Source organism: Mus caroli, unplaced genomic scaffold (assembly GCF_978045245.1).
Source record: "Mus caroli unplaced genomic scaffold, Mus_caroli_1 scaffold_15, whole genome shotgun sequence".
In the NCBI taxonomy this organism is placed as follows: Eukaryota; Metazoa; Chordata; class Mammalia; order Rodentia; family Muridae; genus Mus; species Mus caroli.
The window spans coordinates 31,675,468-31,698,825 of record NW_028227270.1 but is presented as its reverse complement, the minus strand read 5'-3'; the positions used below and the strand labels follow the sequence as shown (position 1 = coordinate 31,698,825).

Here is a 23,358-nt window from a genome sequence, read left to right as displayed (position 1 = left end):
GAAGACTGGTAAGTGGCACTCTCACTGGCAGATTAAGACTTCAAAGCTTGTGGTTACAGGCCTCACCTGACAGTTTGATCAGACAGCCATCCTGCATCACACTGTTCAAATCCATCCTCATAGGCAGCAAACAGCTGCTCTGGGCTTGCTATGACCGCCCCGATATCCAAACAAGCCTGTTGAGCAGCGGCAAAGTTCAGAGTGTATCTGCTGGTGGCTGCCCTGTAGTGAAACACAACACCTGCAAAGACAGCAAACCACAGACTGTTTCAATGCTCGAATCCCCCACTGCACTGTGCAAAATTTCAGAATGAAATACTATACCAATTAACACAATTATCATAATTACTTTTTCTTTTTATGTGAAACTCTTGTTGAATGAAGGGACCTCAAAATGCCATCTATCTAGGTGCCCTGTTCCTCAGGCTGTGTTCTGGAAACAGGAACCATTAGGGCATTTACTTTCCCAGAAAGCGTGATAGGTAGAGAAAAACACCAGGCTCTGTGTGAGAATGCCTACTGCATCTTCATTTTGCTCCCTACTCACAAACTAGTCAGACTCTCTGAGCCTTAATCTTTTCTTACCTAGATCTGATATCTATTTGATTGATCTGAATGCTAAGTAGATTGCTATGCACTATCCAAATATGCACCATATCCACTGTCTGACTAGCCTCTGTATGTCTGCTATGACTGATACAAATATACAATTTTTCATCTCAAAAGAGACCTGAAATAACATCCTAAACACTTCTAGGGACAAGCAAGGCATATTTGCCTCAAGTGTCACTTGGCTGTATTCTAGGTATTGTAAAATAGTAGTTATAAACTACACTTTAGGTCTCAAGAGATTTCAAAGAGCTGAAGAAAGATCAACTAAGAGGTGGAACTGCTGATCCTGTCTCAGGACTTGAGCACACTATTTCCATTTTTAACTGGAGTAAATAACATAATTCATGAAAAGCAACCCAACTGATATGCCAGAAAAGTCACCTCAGAATACAGATTGGGGCAAGGGGATTTGATAACTAAAACTCTATCGAGTACTCAAGTACTCAAGACCACTTTTTGTTAGGGTTTGGAGTGAATCCTTGTTTCCAAGACGTGTAATTCTTCTTCTGATTGAGTCATTTCCTGGGAATGACAGATCTGTCTTCTGCAGTGAGACTGGCTCATGTTATTCGTCATACGGTGTCTCTCTCAAGACAAGTGTATGACACCAAGAGAGCGGTGAAGGAGTTAGAACAGCCATGCTGCTGATGAGATCCGTTATCAGGGCCCACAGAAAGGGAGCTGCACAGTGACTCATCCAAGGACTGACAGGCAGGGAGCCTTCCTTCCCCTCTTTCTGATCTTTCATGTCTCGAAATGTTACCAAGTGCCAATCTCTACCTTCATGTGACCTCCCTAAAACTGTCTGAGAGTATAAATGTCTAGTGTGCACTAAATAACTTTTAAGCTCTAAGTAAAAGCCTGAATGGGTTTAAAATGGCTTGTAGTGGCTAAAGTTTCAACTAATCAAGGGAATTATAACTCAGTATTAGTACTGAGAAGAGACAGAGCAGAGGGCCTCCCTGCCTAAGGCTGGGCCATCAATCCATATGTGAGTGTTTGCAGTTGTTGACATAACCTAAGCACATCCTGGGGCCAAGGAGATTAGGTGGAGGATAGTCACTATTTCCAAGCAGCAAGAGGCAAATCCATTGCTAAGTCTTTAAAGATGAATTTTAATAATAATAATAATAATGTAAGAAGCCATTAAACTCTTGGAGAACTTTAGAGAGCAAATGTGGGTGATATACATCTATGCATATACATGTATTTATGAAGGTACAATCTTAGGATAACTAAAATCAATGGTGATTGTAGCTCAGGGATTTAGTGGTTACATGGACAACAGGAAACAGATGAATTTAATGATAGGGGATGCTTTATCATAAATTTGTTTGTTGCACCTAAAATTTAAACCATTTCCTTTTGGCTAAACAAGAAAGTGTTCTAATAAAACCTCTTTTATGTATTTCTGAAAGGTAAATATTTTATAGGGAAACTGAGAGTCGGAGGAAAATCTGTTCCATCATGTCTGGGTATTAGGCTTTTCCTTAATAACTTGCCAACACATTCCACCTTCAAGAGCTTCGGCATTATGTGTGTGCCCAATTAAAGCAATTTCTCTTTGCTTTGTCTTCCAACTTAAGCTCAAGTGACACATAAACCACCATTAAAAGGACGGTAAAGGTAAAATGTATCGTTACAAAACTTAATGGACAGCTGCTAGTGTTAACGTTACATTTTGTTTTACTATGATTTCTTGCTCTGAACAACCGAACACTCAAATATTGATTGACTTTGTAAGACATTGTGATATAAATCATGGTTAGTTTTACAATGTAGCTTTTAAATGGTGTTTTTTAAAATTTAACTCAAATGGATTTTTCTGTTGTTGTTTGGGTATTTTTCTTTTTGACTTTGTTTTTTACATTTATTTTGTGTGTCTGTGTGCCTGCAGAGAGGCACAGGTAAATGCTGGTGGGTACCGTGTGGGTTCCAGGAATCATACTGAGTTGTCAGGCTTGGCAACACATATCGTTATGCTGAGCCAATTTACCAGTGCTCATTGGTAATCACAGGAAAGAGGCTGAGGTTATAGTTCAGTGATAGAGCATTTATTTGACTAGCATGCGCACAATCTTGGGTTTGACCTTCAGAACTCCCAAGGATCACATAATGAGAATTAAGACACAAAGGGAAAAGTTCTAAATCTATATATGTATGTGCACATATATGTCATATTTTGAATGAGAATGTACCCTAGAGGTTCATATTTTTGAGTACTTAGTGCTTAGTTGATGGAAATGTTTGAGAAGGACTAGGAAACATGACCCTCTTGGAAGTGGTGTATCATCAGGGGTGGGTTTAGATTTTTAAAAGAACACACTATTACCAGTTAGCTCTCCAGCCAGCTCTAGCTCAGCCTTTACTTCGACAATGCAAAGTAACTACTACGTATACAAATGGTTAGTTCAGTACTGACTTTTCCTGGCTGGTTTGATCCTCACAACCACTCACCTAACCCAGTTAGTGTTCTTCTTCGGGCACCATGCCTGATGGTTTGTGGCCATATGCTCCTTACCATGATGGTGGCCAAAGACTCGAACCCTTTGTAACTGAGAGCCCCAAGTTAAATGTTTTGTTTGCTAACTTACCTTGGTCATTATGTTTTGTTATGACAATGGGAAGGTAACTAAGACACCATCTACACAACATCAAAATTAAAATGTAGAATAGCCTTAATAGTATTAAAATGCAATCACTGGCTGGTCTAAGCACTAAAGTAATGATTTTAAAACCATGTACGATGTCTTGAGGTTTTCATTATTTCCAGCATATTGTGCTTTATTGCACTCCATCAATCAAAGAAGCTGATTCACAAAAAGTCACCTGTCCTGAAAGACTAAATTTGTTTTCAGTGAAAAACAAAGCCTCTCATGTTTTCCAAATGTTCACATGTCAGGATCAAGGGATATCCTCCAGTACTGGTCCACACTTCTGTGGTACCATGCTGCCTTTCTTACAGATCTGAAAGCCTTACCATCCACAGCCAGTGACATGGTGTCCTGAGTGTCTTCAATCCCATACATGACATCACATCGGTAGACGCCTGCATCACTAGCCCGGAGTTTGACCATGGTGAGGGAAGCATCACCTACATCATCGGGATGTGTAGGCACGGACACTCGCCCCTTGTAGTCCTGACCAATCTTGATATTTCCATTCTGGGCCACCAGGACAGTCGTCTCCTTTATATCTTTTCCATTTTTGTCCACTTCCATCTTAGACCATTTGATTCTGAGAAATTCACTTGTATTGTAATTGGGTGGTAAGGTAGGTAAGGTTGAAAAATGACAAGGTAGGACCACTTTTCCAGACAGAGAGCCTTTAACAGGTGGGCTGGTTTCCATTTTGGCTGGAGGAGAGACAGAATATCAGATTAATATTCCCAAAATGCCGGTCTGAATCTGCTGAATGTGAAAATGGATTGGAAAGTGTTTCAGAGCTGTCATTACATGCTGAGTGTATGAAAGAATGCTTCATAACAGAGACAGGGATAAATGTTGTTCATCCTGTACCCTGAATTGCACAGCTCACTTGAAAGCATTTGCCACTTTTAGTATTTAACATAAAAGAAAGAGAAAATAAGGCAGGAAAAAGCAAAAATAAATAAATAAATAAATAAATAAATAAAGGCAGAAAGAACTGGGCAGACTAGAGTCTGAACCACAGTTGGAAAGATTAGACCAAGCTGGGTTGGTGGGTGTTTGTGCCGATAATCCTAGTACTTAGGAGTATCAGCCAAGAGGGTTGGTCTAAGTTCCAGTCTAGAATTAACGGATGAAAACTGTCCCCACCCCTCTCCCTACCTCCTTCTGTCCTTCTCTCCTTTCTCCTTCTTTCTCTCTAGGAAAAGCAGTTGAGAGGTAAAAAGTTATATGTACTGATAAGAGGAAAAATTCATTTAGGGTAATTGCCATAAACATTACTTTAGAAAAATATAATCAAAAATTAGCATATGAAGGAGAAGTTATAATTTTAAAGATTACTGGAGAGGACTAGAGAAAGAGCAGGGCTCATATTCTAAGAGCCCTCTTCTGGTCCAGCAAGTGAGGCAGGCAAATTCCCAAGGCCAGCCCGAACTTGTTACATCAACAGGTCGGAGATGAAAATCATTAAAGGTAACTACCACATTACCTTAGAGAAAATAAAAATAAAATTGAAAGGAGAATTTCAAACAGTCTTTCATGAAACTGGAGTGGGGGCATGTCTACTGTTTGAAGAGCCCTCTTTGGGCCCTTGTTTCAAGCAAAGGCTTCATTATAATGACAACTCCAGCTGCAATCACTTTGCAGAGAAACACTGCCTTTCATTATCCCCTGGCCGGAAAGCCTGCTTCTGTACACCTAACCCTCCCAACGTACTCATTTCTGTTTAAGCTCTTAAACATTTAATGACAAAGTGTACACTGGTTACAATTTAACACCACTGAATGCAAAAGAAAATATCCTTTCACCCTTCCTGGAATCCATCCCCCTCACCCCAGGCCTCCTACCACTTTCCAGCCTCCACTGGCTAGGCTAAACCAAGAGTATGAAATGCTAGAAATTCTTGTTCTTGCACAAGCAATGCACACTTTATGAAATGGTGGCGAAAAGTTAAGAGTTACATCCATATCAAGTGACTCGGTAACTTTTAACTACTGATGTTTTTCTAACACTGTGCTAGTGGTCTAAGACACATAAGTCTCCACGTAAACATGTGTCCACAACAATGTAGCTCATTGAACCATTATCAGTCAGTTGGGTCTTTTTCAAAATTACAAGAAGACATTATTCCCTTTAATTAAAAAAAAAAAAAAACAAGAAAAGGAAAAGAAAAGAATAGAAATTCTACTGCCAAAGACAGATGGTGGGCCTAAAGTGGGCACAATGTCCCATGTTTGCAATCCTAGGACTAGAGGCATCTGGGTGGGGAACCTCCATTAGCTGAACATCAGCCTGTTCTACATCAAAAATTCCAGGCTAGCTGGGTCTGCATAGGGAGGCTCTGTCTCCTCCTCCCAAGAATGTGATCAAAACAATATTATGACTAGTGTATTTGTGATAGAAACCCTCATTTATTCCAAAACAATAATCCATTATGTTTATTCCATTGATCTACATATAGAGGTTATTCATGGGATACTTAACACAATTAAAAATGAAATGAGCCAAAATACTACTTAGATTTTTTAAGCAATGTAATAACAAGGCAATAATATCATTTTCGGTGCTTAGAAAATAAAGTCTATAACTTAAAAGTTCACCCTTTGAAATGAACCTGATTTGTTGGTGAGATGTCTTCTGAGAGGAAGGGGCAAGCCCCCTCCTGGGTGGGGACAGACCTGAGCCAGAGCATGCGTCTCATTATATCTAACCTAACCATTTTTAGCATTGGCATTTATTAACTCGCTCTCCTGACCCTAAATTCGTTCACATAGGCGGTCTTCATCTTAAATTTGTCCTGCTCTTAGACACTGTCTTTAGTCACTGCCAGAACTCAGACCTTTCAATACCTTCATGATTTCTTTCATGTATCCAAAAAGCCTGCAGGGAACATGTTAAAAATGACCCCTCCTGATTCACATCCCTTTAACTCAGACTCAGCTAAGGAACATAGACATTTCTGCTTTGTTTAATTTATTGATCTATCTATGGGGGGGGGGGAATTCTAAGACTTATAAATTTTGTGTGTAAAAATCTAATTTACCCTTATTGAAAGTTCCAGGAGTTCACACTTTCCCTCCTATAAGAACCACTTAACAAAAATAAAATATAGTAACAATACCACAAATATTGAGGATTTTTTTTTAGTAGGAAACAATTTTATAATAGTGTGGGATACATGATCTATTCTTCCTTAATGGCTATTGCTAAATTCCAATTGTTTTCACAGTTATGAATGCATATGGGAAGACATAGGATTTAGGCAAATCTACGAAGTAGAAAAGTAACTGGAACACGGAACATGGCTTAAGCACTGTTGCTCTCCTGAAAGGCATATTGGGACAAAAGGCAATTTCACAAGGGCTTTGTATTGTTCTGGCTATTCATAAACACACAAATCTTAAAAACCTTTGCTCTAACATGAATATAAGCTTGCAATGCAATCCACTCTTCAAAATGAGATTAACAAAAAGACATAGAGTCAAAGCTTTTGGGCATTAAGACTTGGGTCTTAATTCATTGGGACACAAGAACTAAGTTAACTGCATCTGAGTATTTTAAGAATATTTTAGTCATTTGAAGTATAATGTAGATAAAGTATGCACAATTTAAAAAAATCTGTTACCTACAGAAACTTGTCTGAGTCTAATAAGAATATATCCTGACAAAAAATGTTCACGGTTCTCACAGATGATTTGTGGTCTAAATGAGTACAGTAAGGGAGAAAGCCCCATGTAATGAATGGCCCATTACTACTCACTCTGCATAGACTCTGCACAGTAAGAATGATGTAAATTCCATCTGTGCAGAGACAGAAAGAGGGCACCAGGAGAATATCACATTGAGAATGTTGGGATTTATTTTGCTGTTTAATTCCTAAACTCATGTACTCTAGTTCATATTATTATAGCAATGTTAAAATAAGTAGATGAATTATCAAGATGGTTTCTAATACAATAGAAATTGTTGGGGTATTTTTTGTTGGTTTTTGTTGTTGTTGTTGTTGTTGTTTTTCAAGACAGTGTTTCTCTGTATAGCCCTGGCTGTCCTGGAGCTCACTTTGTAGACCAGGCTAGCCTCAAACTCAGAAATCTGCCTGCCTCTGCCTCCCAAGTGCTGGGATTAAAGGTGTGCGCCACCATGCCCAGCTAATTGTTAAATTAAAGAAATTGTTAAAGTAAAGGTTTCTTCGTGTGCTAAAGGCAACAAATCGATATGACATGGTGTTGCTTAATGTGAGCCACTGAACTTTAGAATCCTATGGCCTCCAAGAACACATGAGAGAAAGCCAGGCATCATCTCAGATGCTGCTGCCCATCCCAACGTGAACAGGGGAAATTTTTTTTATGGAGATCTGAAACGTTTATATGTTCTGCTTCAGCCTCTCATAGGAAAGAACTAAATATCACCCAAGTTAGCTAAAAGTTGATTGTGTATTTTATAAAGAATGGAGCCTCAAATATAGTAATTGCATAACATTGTTAGCTGCTAGTGTTTTTTTTTTTTTTTGTTTTGTTTTGTTTTGTTTAAACTCTAAGACAGAAATACACCACACACTGTTTGCTTTCACTATGTGAGTATCTCAAAGGACAGATGTCTTGCTGTGGTGTTCACTGTGTTTCCTCTTTCATTATTAGCCACCAAAGCTTTTCCGGGCCCTTCTCTACACCTCCTGCCTTCACTAGGCACTGTTAATCTTTCCTCTGTGTTCTCTTTATGAACTTCTTGAAAACTTCTAATAAGATAATTTTGAAGGTATAACAGATAATGGAGTCTAGACTTCCCATCCTCAGGCCCACTACCTGAAGTAAGTTACAAGTTCCACCCCAAGGCTGCCACAAAAATCATCCAAATCAATTTCTCAGTATTGCACACAGAATAAAATTTGGTCTGTACTGTCCCAGGTAGACAAGCAGTGTAAGAAGATGGTGATGGTGATTCTGCATGGCTTGTCCTTTTCATCCCCTTTCTGTCACGCTTACTGGGGAAAGCAATTGTTCTTCTCAGCCCCTCAGTGACCTCCTTATAGCACATGGGTAATGGATGTTTTGGTTAACCAATGTTAAGCACTTAAAATAGCTTCCAGCTCCCAGTGAATCCTGTCTACGTGACTAGTGTTGCTACTATTTATATAAGCTGATCACTGCTTATCTCTCTGTCTATATCTTCTACTTTTGATCACTCCTGTCGGTGATTTTCCTGTTGCTCACACCAGTTTATCTTTGTAACTTAAGGTCAAATCTTAGTAGACCAGCAACTCTGTGTTCTTATTTCAGCTTGCATGTTACTTTCTCACAGAGACCAGACCTGCTTCGGTCAACCAAAGTTATTCTCTGGGACATCTTTCTGCTGTATTTTCATCGTCATGATTATTTGTTTGTTTATTTCCTCTTCATATAAATTTTAAGTTTAAGGAAAACAAAAACAATATATCAGTTATCCACTGATAAATCCCCAGACTCCTAGAACAATACTTGGCACAGAGAATACTTTCAAGAATATTGTTAAAGAATGGAAGGCTAGCCGGGCGTGGTGGCGCACGCCTTTAATCCCAGCACTCGGGAGGCAGAGGCAGGCGGATTTCTGAGTTGGAGGCCAGCCTGGTCTACAGAGGGAGTTCCAGGACAGCCAGGGCTATACAGAGAAACCCTGTCTCGAAAAACCAAAAAAAAAAAAAAAGAATGGAAGGCTAGACAAATGGGTGGATGGGTGGATAGGTGAATAGATGGAGAGATGCTTAAACCTTCAGATCTGAAGAATTAATTAAGGTATAACTAAGGAGAACCACAGAGGAAGTGCCAAGCAAAAGAAACACACATGGGGAAAGAGGAAAGAAAAAAAATTCTGTGAAAACACAAATCGTTTCAGGAAGTCTGGAGCATGTGTGTGCAGGAGATGTGGAAACGACGAATGCAGAGGACATGAAGCAGGAGCAGATCAGTGAAGATTGACATAGACTCTTCAAGTTCTTTATTGTGTCTCCTTGAATACACTAAAAACTACAGTAACACTTATAGCCTCCTCACTAAATAGGTGTAAAAGGTACCACTAAGAGAGACAGTACATGTGTATTTACTTACCAACTATCTTTCCATGCACAAAGACAGAGATGGTTAGGAATACTTGCTGACAACAGCTTTTAATTTTCCTACCCTAAAATTCTAGACTCTAAAAGAATCTTGATACACAGTTCAACTTGAGGGCCAGACATGTTAGCTCGTATTAGTTATCACAGCATTTGTAAGACTGGGGCAGGACACTCATGAGTTGAGCCTACCTAGAGTACATAGTGAAACCCAATCTCAAAATAAGTAATAATAATAAGTAATCTATGAGGTTACTAAAAGAGTCATTTAACACAAGTTAGTTATTTTTGTCTGGTTGCTTTATTGAAATACATTCCATTTAGTAATATTTTAAATAATCTTTAGTAATGAATAGATTTTAAAAAATGATTCTTCAATACAATGATCCCATATTATAATCCCATTCCCCAGTCTTCTTTTACATATCAATTTTAAAAGAGAGTTACTTTACTCACCTTTATGTACTGCATGGGTTAATAATAAGGTTGAGCACATCCATAAGATGCCTTTCATATTTATCAACATCTTGTCCTAGAAATGAAGAAAAACAAAGTATACCACAAGCATTTATGGTTGTGACGGGCCATAAATCACATGTTAATAAGGAACTGAGTAAAATAAAAGAGGCAGTCATCTGCTGGTTGTAATCACAGGAGGCTTGTAATAGAAGATATCACAAACTTTCTAATCATTACTTTGAATCACAGCTTGAGAGACACTAGTTACCAAAATAATCCCAAGCTTCAGCATGGAGACATAATACACATGGTGGCCACATCTAGGCAGGCCATAGGAAGAACACTAGGGATCTTAGCCTGTGTAAATAAGGTGAGTTGCTAGCACCCTCAAAATCGAATTAGCAATAGGAATCTGAATACAACTGAATAAGGGAACGATGAAGATGATGCAAAAGCGATGCTGATAGCACAAGCTTCACATCCAGTTTGAGGTGAGAAGGAACTGTCTGTGGTTCTGGCAGAGGTCAGCAGCAGCAAGAACTGGGCCTTCACCTCTGACTGTCTCTCTGGCTGAACAAACAAAACAAATGTATCCTAAAGACCTGGTAGTTACAAAGTGACCAGTTTTAAAGCTCTCAACAGCTTTTAAGTCTCAAGAGTAAACAGTGAGTGAAGATACTTGGGCTGAAAGTCAAGAAACACTGACCTTGGATTGGCTACTAATTTGCTATGTGCTTTGGGAAAGACGTTTAACCATCTGAGTCACAAAATGGAACCTTCCAAGTCTAGATTTGTAGAAACCATCCTAGTAAGAATAATCACCAGGCTTGGGGGTGGGGTGGGTGGGGTTGTTACTGATTGGATTTAGATGTCTCTCAAAGACCCATCCATGCTTTGAAGGTTTGGGCCTCAACTTGGCTTCCCTGTAGTTGGATAAATTTACAGAGATGGTGCCTAGTGGGAATTCTTGAGTCGTCAATGATGTGTTCTCAAAGGGAATGTGGGATGCGGATCTCTTCTTCTCTCTGTTTGCCTTTCCACTGGCTTCCCATGAGCAGCACATTCCACCACATGTTCCCAGGCATGACATGTTACCTGGCCACAGGCCCTTAAACAATCTATCAAGTATTTTAACCTCCAAAACGGTACAGCCAAAGAAATCGCGCTAAATATAAGTTGATTGTCTAGGGTTTTTTTTATTATAGTCTTGGAAGGAAATTCACAGGCATATTATGGTTTGAATAAATTCAAGAATGTTTTGTTACATCCAAAGATGCCTTCACTGGCTCATATGTAAGCTGGTACTCTAAAGAGCTCCCAGTGCCTTCCTTAGAAAACAAATTCTGTATTACCTAGGAAACCTGGACTGGAATAAGTAAATGTTGAAAGAACACAAGTCCAGTTTGTGCTCAAATAAAAATTAATACCCTATGACAGCTACTCGTTTTTCTTTAATAATATTCTGGTGTTGCTTTATAAATCTCAAAAAATGCTACAACCATACTCAAGCAAACTATAGAATACTGTAATTTGAGGTATTTCCTAAAATGACATTTTAAGCTTAATATGCCACGTATCTCACCTTTGCCATCCTTGGGTCAACTGATAATTCAGAGAGGCAGATGTACTGAGGATTCTTAATTAACCTTGGCATCTAAATGGACTCATCACGTAATCACAATAGCATGCCACTAGACTGCATTAACCACTAACTGGGAAACTCATAGCATTTCTGGATTTCTTATAAAGCAATACAACAATAGGCTATAGCTTATAGGTCTGTGACTGTACATCTTTCTTAATGGCAATTAATTAATGAAATAAATAAGACGTTAATTTCATAGGCAAGAAGAATATTAGGTCAAAAAATCATTAAATATGATTAATCCTTGAATGTTAATTTAAACCAGATAGGAAAACGTCTTTTAATCATACTTTTAAATAATGAATTCTTTGTTTATTTAAAGAAAAAGTGGTTTTTTTTTTCTTTTTCATTTTTCTTAATTTGTTCCCCAGGAAACCTTTATAACGTTATAATGTATTCTTTTTAATGTCTGGATTACACTGTTAAACAGGTTTAAATTCAAATTCTACACTTTCTACTTAAAACCTCAGATTATAAGTAAATGAATATGCCTCTCTAAAATTTGTTTCTCTAGTTATTTAAGAATGAAAATAAATGTAGAAATGATTGATAGACCTGGGGATAATGCACATGAAATCTGTCCATGCATATCTAAACTAGTCACTAATTAGTGGCTAAAATTAAAATTAGTAACTCAGCCTCCCTATGTGGCTAGAACTCAGATCACTAACAATAAAAGAATTTGAAGCCCTACATCATCCTTTGGGTTACCTTTATAATATCAGTATATAATTTTAGTTTGTAATAAACTGCCATAACTTCTTTTTGCTTTTAATGATTACTTTACAATGTGTTTTACTGGCCAGAGATATGGCTCAGTGGGGAAAGGCTCTTGCTTCAAGCCTGATGACCTGAGTTTGATTCCTAAGAACTACTTGGTAGGAGAGAGCTGACTTTCTCAAGTTGTCCTTTGACTTCACCCGTAAACAATAAATAAATGTAGTAAAAATGCCTTTAATCCCAGCACTCGGGAGGCAGAGGCAGGCGGATTTCTGAGTTCGAGGCCAGCCTGGGCTACAGAGTGAGTTCCAGGACAGCCACAACTACACAGAGAAACCCTGTCTCAAAAAAACAAAAAAAAAAAAATGCTTTATATCCACTATAAAAATAGTAGGGGTCTAGAAGACAGAGCTACTCACTAATCCCACAATATTTTATGGTGCTCGATTCAATGCCCTTGAGACAGTTAGTAAACCAAATGCATGATCAATATTTCCACTTTGAAAGATCAGTAAATCATTATGAATGTTAATATGTCTGTAGGGCTAACTGAGATTTGGAATAGATATGTAACAGTCTATTTAAATATCAATATTGGCTAATAATAATATTGGACATGTGTCAATATTCAGAAAGTCAAATATTACAATATCAAAGAAAAATGGTGGGACCATGACTCTGGAATATATATCTTCTCCATTCTCATTTCTACCAAGGGCAAATTCTCAAAACCCCACCTCTCTAGATACCATGCTTAATCCTTATAAGTTTATCTTTATTTTTTCTCAATTAAAGAGAAAAGTTTGTCTTCATCTCTAAAGTAAGTATTCTCACCTGCAGAGAGTCTACCATAAAACCTAAAAGAAGGAATGAAGTAAGCACATTAAAAACATAGAGATGAAATATGTTTTGAATGCATTGGTATGTTGTAAATAAAACGTGCCTGCTACAACATAAATACAAGACTAAGTCCCAGGTCTCCAACTTCATTAGAAACTGAACTGGAAGACCCAATCATAAATCTGTATTCCAACTGTCCAGTTGCCAACAGTAAGCACACAGGGCCCTCCCAACTGGAGATTTTTGTGATGGAGGTCACTGGAGCTCCAGCTAGCATCTTCTCTGCTCATGCCTGACCCTCAGCATCTGTGCTTCATTCAAACTGAAGGATGATTGGTTATGGCTTTGGTAAATATAAAATATGTCAGGGAGCTGTTCCAGACATTGGATGTCTCAGACCTGTATTTTTGTTGTTCCATCATGAGTATATGTGGACAGACATTTCCTCTTTCTTTTTCAGTTTTATGAGATCCTCACCCATGTTTTTAATTAAGCTACACCACTTCTTCTCTGCATTTGGTCCTACTAAACGAGAAATGTTTCTAGCATGCTTCCCACCCCCATTTCTGTTCTGCTGTAGAAGGTCTGTCTTGTAAGTGTGGTCTGTTAGTGATAACAAATCTCTGTACATGGAAAGACTGAAGCGATAAGAGAGCCAGAAGTCCCTATATTTAGCCATATACTTCAGGAAAGTCAAGAATCGGAAAAAGTCAGCAAACAATCAAGGTCCAGCTGACTGCAGCTGTTTAGTTTCCAGGGAGACAAAAGACAAGATCAACAGAACTTGTATCCCTGTGAAATGTCTGCAGAGAAGAGGGGCATGTCACATCAAGGATGGAATGCCAGGGTTCTATTAAACAGATATTTAGTATTCCCCCTCATTCTCGGGGAAGCCTAGAGGAGCGAGGGCTAACTTAAGGACAAAGACACAGTGGTTTTGTTTACCATCCTGACAATTAGTTGTTGTGAACCACTGGTTATCTTGAATACCTCAATTACAAATTAGATATATGTTATATTACTTAGTAGTTTGTTATTTCAAGAAGAATCTCTGAGAGGCGCCTTATGGTTTAGACTTCACAGGAGTAACTGTACCACATGGATACATCACAGCCTACACCTGGATTCACGAACCAATCCTCAGTTAAGCTTTTAGTGATGTCCCTTAATACTCTGCTTTCTGTGAGCTCTCATTTCCTTACTCTGTCTCCTTCATTCTCTGTTTTCACTAGGACACACATCACCAATTTTCTTATGTATTCAGAAATTATGATTCTCTTATAGCCAACATAGATGCCTCAAGAGAGAACATCTAATATTTTCTTACTTCTTGTTCTCCAATGCCCAGGACATTCAGTAGCTGTCTGTCTTTATAAGAATGAATGTGTAATATATGAGGTCATAAGATACATTCTGTCTGCACATTGGTCTTTTGTTCTCTTCACCTAAACCATGCATTCCCAATCCAGCACATACAATTTTCATGGGAAGAGTAGAAGTGTTTACTCAGCAAGTTCCCTGGGATGCATCTTTAGGATGGTTTCAAGCTAATTGTGCTTCAATCCATATGTAGTAGGTCACACCTGCAATCCCAGCATTGTACAGGCTGAAGGAAACAGGAAGGCTGAAAGGTCGAGGAGATCTAGGGTCTAGAAAGATCCCAGACTCTCTTTGTTCCTTACTCTCCCGTACAATAGACCAATCTAGCAATAAAACACTCCTGCAGAAAAATCCTTGTGTATTTATCTGGAGTGGTATTTGTACCATCATTTCTATAGTGTCTAAAATAGAATATCTAGATGAAAGAATATGCACACCTTTTGTATCATTTGTTGCTAAACTGAAAAATAGTTTGCTAAATTATTTCTAAAGAAAAACTACTAAAGTTCTGGTATTACTTTATAACTTCAGTTCTCTGCAACTCAACCAGCATGTTTCACAAACTGTTTTCCTTGTCTGATTGATGAAAGCAATGATAAAGTGTATTGTTGATATTTTGGTAACTTTAAAAAAATTTTATTTTATTTTATATATGAGTAGTTTACTTGCATGCACGTGTGTGTGCGTGCGTGTGCATGTACAGGCACCATGTGCATACACCTGGTGTTCAAGGAGGTCAAAAGAAGGCATCTGATCCCCTGAAACTTGAGTTACAGATGGTTGTGATCTAGCATGTTGGTGTGGGAAACTGAACCAAAGTCCTCTGCAAGAATAAGCGCCCTGAACCACTGAGCCACCTCTCCAGCTGCTTATGACTAATTTTTCTATAACTATGATCAAAGATGAACTAATTTTCCTCACAGGATTCAAAAGCATATTTTTCTGCAACACTATTAATTTTTAACTTTGTCCAGTTTTTTCTAGATTTAAATTGCATTAGGCATAATGCATTAGTATCTAGTTTTCCACGGGTATTTAATTTAGTCTTTTAAACTTTATAACGGAATCCATTTAACAAGTGATGATAGCAGAGGTCCATTTAACTTGCTTTCCCAGCTAGAACATCTCACACAAAACTTCTGATTACTAATGTAGTGGTTAGTCCACTTTATCTCAGGCCAGGTTGGAACCATAACTTAATGGGGATGTCCTCATGTGACGGCGGGTGTCTCCAAAGGTCAGAGGTGTCAGATCCCTCTGCAGCTGGAGCTTAAGATGATTGTGGATAGCTCAGCATGGAACCAAACTCCAGTCCTCTGCTAAAGCAGTGCACACAATTGCACACTCCCTATCACTGAGGATCTCTCTGGCACTGAGACTAAGTAGTTTCTGGTAAGCATTCTGTATTTATTCACATCTGAATATAGCATATATAACAGGTGGATGAAAAGAGTTTTGGATTATAGAATACACACCTTTAACAAAGATCTTATGTACTGACCACAGAAAGAAAACTATTCCATCACATCCAATTCTAGGAACTTCATGTAGATTCAACTTGTGTCCAAGATGTGCTTATAGACTTTTATATATCTACCAAGTCTAGATTATAAAAAGAAATGGACGAACATTTACTAATACTAATGGAACTTGGTCAAGGCATGTGCCTTTACTCTCCCTTGTTCTGATTCCAAATGTCTGCAACAGGCAGCACATTTTTTCTAGACCAGAGCAAGAAACCTCTAACAATGAGTGTTTGTCTGTCCCCTAACTGATTTCTCTAGGTGGGTGGAGGAAATTTTAAAAATCCACCTAGTATAAGCATTCATTCTTTTGCCCCAAAGCAACATGAGTGCCTTAGAAGTGCTGCCCTTCTCTGATCCACATCCCATCTGAAATACAGAATCTGTGGATGTCTGTCCATGAATAAAGTCTACAAAAATGTTTAAACTTCACCAGGAAAAAAAACAACAACAACAACATAAAAGAGCTTAAGTATATGTGTGAGGAAGACATTCAGTTAGTCTTAGTGCTTTCACGGGCTTGAGAATGTCCCACTATTGACCAATCATTAACCTGAAAGTGTTTAAGCTTAGCAGTGTAAAGAGAGACAGAACAATGGGTGCCTCACCCTCACTAATCAAATTTAGCTTTATACCCTTCCTCACTCTTTATATCCTTCCCAAACAAAAAGTTACTCATACATAGACAGAGGCAGCATGGAATACCACAGGGATTTCCCTGCAGTTGTTAGAAGCCAAGGAAGGGGGTAAGCCTGACTGCATAAATACCTATTAACCTGAAGAAATTCTTTTCAAACTTTCTCTTTTTCTCTCTTTTTTTTTAAGGAAGGAAATAAGACTTATTATAAAGAGGCTTAAAATTTCAAACCACCAAGAAAAAGCCAACTTTGAACTCTTACATAAATTCTAAGCGATGCTCTTGAATCCCATCCTTTCCACCACCCACAAGAAGATTAAGGACTGTGGACTTCCTGCTGGAGGAAGTAATTGCTCAACTACTTGGGAATCTATTGGAACCCTTTGTAGCATTCGTGGGGACATGCAGATGCAATTTGTCAAGTATTCCTTCATTACATTGTGACTCAGAACTAGAACTCAGGTGCTTTGGGACCCCTTCCTTGCTATGTTCCTCTTTCAAATGGTAATAGCTCCGCCTCAGACAACTATCTGATACTTCCACTAATGTTTTCCTATTAAATCCAAAACATTTCATTTTAGGCTTTTATGTGAATATTTTCTGAGTTTGACACATTTGCCAACCAGTACTTAGCACAATTTAGGCCATAGCTTTTAGAGAGAAGAAGAAAGGAGGAAAAAAAAAAAAAAACCACGATAATGGACCAATTATAAACAGAATTTAAGGTGGGGGAGAGGATCATTAAAACCTAGCTTTTCCGAATTAGAAGCTGGAGAATTTACAGCGAAGACCTTAGTAGCAGGGTCCAGTCTAAATCACGAGACCCACCGCAGCGCTCCCCGCCCTCCCCCCGCCCCCAACCCCTAACCCCTGCCGCCGCCAACCCAGCTCTTTATCAGCCATTTGGTCAACTTGTGCTAGACATCTACCCCCTGCCCTTTCCTGCCCACTCTAATGATCCTGGTTGATACTCAATTACAGCAGAATTAATTCTGGCTAAAAGTGGTCTTTAGGAATGTAAATGTATTTCAAAACGAATGCATGGAGCAATCGCAAATTTGTCTCATTTTCATGCCAAGATTTGACTTAGAATAAATCTTCACTTTTCCTCCTTTTAAAGCAAAAACCCTGTACTTGCATATCACTTCCCCCCAAAAGCAAGAGAAAACAGTAGTTTAACCGCTTTTAACTTGAGTCTTTGGTGCCATCTGAATAGAAGTTGGATTCCCTCCAGCTTCAGCTAGCCTTTGGAGCTCAGGAGACACGCCAGCCGAGGCCCCACCCGGGTCCAGCCCAGCCCCGCCCCAGTTGGCCGCAGCCGCTGGAGACCTAGGCTAAGCGACTCGCCCGAGCAGCTGTGCAGCTGTCTGGGAGCCCAGGAAGTCACACCCGTCTCGCGCACTGAGCTGAAGCTCCAACCCACGTGGCGAATAGCGAACCCCCGGTGCTGAAGGGAGTGCCTAGCAGGGCCCCTCCTCCAAATCAGGGTGAGTTTAGGGGCTGGGGAGGCTAGCCCCTCTCCGATAGGCGGGGCCAGACCACCTCGGTTTCTGTAGCTCCTTCCCAGGCCAGCACCAGGCAAGGATGTGTTCGCTATCGTTATCGTTTTCAGCATAACAGACACGAAAGTGAGACCAAAATTTCGAAACGAGTTCTTCCGGCTCCTGGCTATTGCATCCATCTGTTTCGTTTTCTTTTTTCTTTTTCCGCCGACCCTCCATTGTCCCATTCTTTCCCAGTGAAAAAACTCTTTTCCTCTGCCTCTAGGCGCCCGCCTTCTTCCCAGTTTCCATGTGCGACGCCTGTCCTGATGTTGAGAAAGTTAAGTTTTGGATGAGGAGTTGGGGGATTCTTTTACAATAGCCTGGAACAGAGTCCTAGCATTGTGACCAAGGACCTTAGCAAAATTTGCCAAAGCAAGTGCCTTTATTACTTTTCTTAATGATGAGTAAATTGCACGTCAGGAAACTACAAACCTGACTGTCACCAGCGTTGTGAGTCCGCCCAGCTGCAGGCGCCGCCCAGAGCGCCGCGGGAAGCCACGCGGATGAAAGAAAAGGAGCCCGTGTTTTGGGGAAGGCCAAATTCCCTTCTTTTTGTCTCCTCCAAACCTCAAAGACTCACTTTCCAGGTTCTGAAGTGGAAAACTGACTATTAAAGGAGAACTGGGTCTTCTCTCTTTGAACCAAAGGATGTGAAAGTAGTTTTCTGGCCCTATTTTCCGCTTGTGCCGAATTCCTCCATCAGGGGGAGCCCACGCCTACTACAAAAGTCCCTATTCCTAGACATCTGGGTTCTGCTAGTCCGAAACACCCAACTGCAAGCAGATTTTTAAGGAGCGCACCGCCCCCCCCCCTTGCTCCTCCCTCTGGGCCTGCCTCCTTGGACAGAGAAGGAAGGGATTTCACACTAGCCATTCATTTGTGAGCCGTGGGGGAGGGGACGCAAAAGCGCAGAGGTGGTAGAAAGGGGAAAGAGAAGACAGAGAAGATGGAGACTGAGAAAGAGACACAAAGATGAGGGGACACAGATAGCGAGTCTCCACTGTGGGTGTACTTGAGGCAGTATTGCCCTGCAGCCTCGGGGGAGATTTCTTCCCCTTTCCTCGGGATCCCAAGAACACGTAGGACATGCGGAGGCGAACGTAGTTGGATCCGAGAGCAAATAGTTTAGGCTATGACATTATTTTCTTACCACAATTTCTTCTGTCTAACCCCCTGAGCGGTCCACGCCCATTGACACCGAGAACAAACCGAGACAACCGGGATGTCCCGGGTCTGCAGGCACTAGAGAAGTCTCTACAATGCCCACGCCTACTCAGGGCAGTAGGACTTTCTCAGCCAGGGCGTCCCCGGGGAAACCCGGCACGCACTCTCCACAACCACTCCACCAGCCTGTAAAGTTGCTCAACTCAAGTGGAGAAATGGGAGCGGATGAAGATACAGAAGGGAACAGAGAACTGCTGTAATCCAGGCGAGAAGACTGGACCAATTGGTCCCCAACTCGAGTCTCCACGCCACCTTTGTCTGGAGAATCTCTGGGTCCTGGTTTGCTAGTAAAGATTGGGGGACAAGCCCTCATTTCGCTTTCCAGGGCGAGGGGGGAGATACTGCACAGCCCTCCAGTTTAGGGAAAGCTTTCCCGCCCAGGAGCCTCCCAGACCTCTACGGTGTTCCAACAACCCCACCCCCATCCAATGCGCCTTCCCGGCTGGCTCCGGAGCACCACGCGCAGGACAAAAGAACACAGGGGCAACGTGAGAGAGCTTTGACAGCCCCCAAGTCATCAAAGAAAAGTAGCCCCAGGACCCTACCCAACCCCTGCCAGATAGCCTCCCACATTGCCTGAGGGGTTGGGGGAAAGGGTCATGCCCGTGCAGGTCCTGGGCCGCTAACGTATCCTGCTGCCTTGTCAGGAGCTGCCCAGAGGTGGCTTTCCAGGAACCAGCGATACTGACCACACACAAGGAGCCAGGAAACCAGGTGGTCTGCCCTAAGGTGGTTTCAGGGGCTTGCATTTGGGCAAGTTTGGGGACTCTCCATTCAAACTTTTGCCTCAACCAGTTTAAAGAGAACAAAAATCAAGGTGTGAGGAGTCCCTTCCATTCCTCCAACTCAAGATAGCTGGACTTTTCTAGGATTTCGCTATAAAATCCCTTCCCCCTATTCCGTTTGTCCTTTTCCTCTACCCCACCCCGGACTTCTTTTGTCTAGCTCTTTTTCAGCACCAAGGTCTGTCTGAATTCGTCTCTTTAACAAGTTACCTTCATGTTTTAAAGTGCGCACATTTTTCTAACTTCGCCTTACAGCTAGTCCTCTTGGCTTTAATTAAAGCCCTCTTCCAATTACAACGTGAGTCTTTTTCCCCCTACTAAGCTGGGCGGTTTTCTTTTCCCAACAAGTTTTCCCTCTTTCTTTTAAATGGGGGAACAAAAGAAAAGTGATTACCTTGAAAGGCGGCTTACTGCAGTTTTCGGGGTGGAAATTCACTGCTGAGCTGTGAGAATGGGCTCCGCGTTACCCCGGAAGATCACATAGGAAGCGCGGTGGCCTGGGGAAGGATGCAGCGAGTGCGGGACAGAGCTGGAGAGGAGAGAGGATGCGCTGCTAGCCGCAGATCCTTGTCCCAGCGCTTGTCCACAGCACCTAATGCTCACAGCTGCTGCGCCCGCACTCCTTGAGTTCTTCACCCAGAAAGGCTCGGGGCAGCTCGCCTGCAAGTTCAAATGCGGGTTGTGACACCCACCGTCATTATATCACTGTACCGTCAGAGCCGAGGAGGAGACTCAGCGAGAAGGAGGAGGGAGAGGAGGAGGAGGAGGGTTCATTCACAGGCTCCTGAAGAGCTCCGTAGCTCAGTCACTCCAAAGAGCCCAGGCTTGGAAACAGGCGGAGGGGCGGAAAGGAGCTCCCTGAGCCTGCGGTAGGGACCGCCTGCCTCCCTTGCCAGGCACTCCCACCTCTCAGCGTTTCTTCCTGATGAGAAGTACCAATGGGCTGGGGGTGGGGGGGAATCCGTGCTCCTCATTCAACGACTCGGTACCACCTCGCTGTGCAGTCTCAAACAACTGCCTTCCCACCCTTCCCCACCCCACCCCCTCTTCCCCGCCCTGAGCTGCTACTTCTGAATTAGGGGAAAGGAGTCCCCAGGCTCTGCTGCGGCCAGCAAGCACAGAGCAATTAAGTATGGTCAGTCCTTAGGAGCGGACGGGACTCTATAACATCAGCCAAGAACTTGCGTATAATGTGTTTAATGCGACCACGGAGCTTGCTCGTCCCATCAGAAGAGGTGTCAGGCTCAATGCTCCTGCCAACCTGAAAAAGATACTGAGAAAGTGAGATCCCAAGCCCCAGGGAGACGCAAAAGCTTTTCGTGACTGCTCTCCCTGGGGAACTGCCCAATGGGAAGCCCGCGGCATCAGGCCCTACACAAAGACCCTGGCAATAAAGGGTTGGACAGGAAATCCCCCCAGGCAATCCCTTGTCCCATTCAAAGAGAATCCTTTCTCTGACACAAATCCTCATCTTTCCTTAAATGTATTTAGCTTCCTTCCTTCTTCCATCCCTCTGTCTTTCACAGGATATCTTGGAGAATTTTCTGTCTAACTCAGATTTCTTGACGTACCAGTCTTTCCATGTTGTCTGGAAATGGAACCTTTCACGTTTGCAATTTTTTTTTTCCTACTCAGGCTTATCCATCGATGTAAACAACATCAATATAGAGAAGCACACCCTTCACTGAATCACAAAAGACTCCATTAGGACCTTAAAGAGCAAAGGGTCAAACAGTTAACACAAAGGATTTCTGACCCTCAGAAAAGGGAGACTTTGAATTTTTCGTTACGTTGAAGTCTAGTATGACTTTATGGAGAGAGGACAAAATAAGTTCGCAAGACATGTCGAAGTAACTCTCGGGGTACTGAAACAATTACAAACTTTTCCTCCTACACCAATATGGAAATATCCTTGTAATTATTGACTCTGAATGTTTTGCTTAGAAAATGACATCCAACACAGGGCTTCAGAAACGGTAGTGATTAACGCAGAGTTTGTCTTTACTCTGGATTTCTTTAATTAGATTGGCTGCCAACCACAGTTCTAAACTTGAAACCTAGACCCTCTGCATGTGGGCTCCTTTTCTAAGGTTTGTAGATTCAATATGATCATAGATCTTAAGTGATAAACACGTGGTAGGTTTATCAGTACAGTTTCATTCTCAGGTGTGTATTTCATGCACCCTTTTACTTCCACTCACAGTAGTGAGTGACATAACTGTACTACGAGACATTTCGAAATCTGTTTGGCTTGCAGTGACTTATTTAACCTTTATGCAACAATTGTACTGCCATTACTAAAACTGAAATTTCATCCCATATATCATTTAGAATGAGAGCCACATCTTGACATCAGACTTCAGTCACTGCATTTAACATGCCAACACAACCAGGAATGGAAAGTGACTCAACCCAAGCTTGCACAGACCAGAGATGCTTATCAGAACACAGCTCTTGAATCAATAGGAATTCATTCAGAAAGAAGAAAAGTAAAATATAATGAATTTCCATTATTATTTATATTCCAGGCATTGGGGTAGATAGATTTTTCTCTGAAATGCTTCAAGTTATTGTCATTAATTTATTTCTTAAATTCAAGTGAACCTAGTTTGAGTTTTACAGTTAAGTGGTTTGCCCAAGGCTACTTTGCGACAGATCATTGGCCTAAAAGCTTATCAACTCTCTGTTACCCTATTCTCCCTTCACAATACACTTGAATAAACAAGTCTACAAAGAAGTAGGGCAGAAGCAACTAGTAATAGATTGCTATGTGTTTCCCAGACATGCTAATGATCAGTATTTACTGCAAGCATCATGTACACATGATGGGAAATCATAAAAAGTCACTGATCGGATACATTTTTATTGTGAGATGTTTTACTTTATCTTGTCAAATGTGTGGGTTTTACCTTGTTTCCTTTTTTTTACTTTATTTCCTTAGCTGGCAAACATTCATAGTCCCTCCCTCATATCATCTACAAACAAGTGGTATCCAGTGCAAAGGCACTTTCTTAGGCAGGATTAACTTTCTAAGGGAAAGGCAGAAAAACGGTGAAGATCTTTATACTGCAAGTCAAGCCACTACCTTGGCTCCCAAAGTTATTATTTAGAAAATTAAATACCTTTTAAAATTGTCAAATAACAAATGATGAATAGCTTAATATCTACTTTCTGTCCCTGGAGACAGATCCTCTGCTTTGGCTACCTAAAATAATTTTCTTTTTTAAAGTACAAAACAAGGTATAGTTAGGATAGT

General features: G+C 40.9%; 1 protein-coding gene across 3 annotated transcripts in view; it reads right to left on the bottom strand.

Moving 5' to 3' along the window:
- Positions 1–20,978, bottom strand: part of Vcan (versican) — a 92,116-nt gene extending 71,138 nt beyond the window's left edge. For all 3 annotated transcript variants that reach the window (XM_021180093.3, XM_021180094.3, XM_021180096.3), the window contains exons 1-4: positions 20,497–20,978; positions 9,802–9,877; positions 3,593–3,967; positions 67–241 (exon numbers count right to left, since the gene is read on the bottom strand). In XM_021180093.3, the coding sequence (XP_021035752.1) occupies positions 67–241; positions 3,593–3,967; positions 9,802–9,871 (620 nt within the window). In that variant the 5' untranslated portion in view covers positions 9,872–9,877; positions 20,497–20,978. The remainder of the gene's footprint in view (positions 1–66; positions 242–3,592; positions 3,968–9,801; positions 9,878–20,496) is intronic.
- Between the last annotated feature and the right edge of the window lie 2,380 nt (positions 20,979–23,358).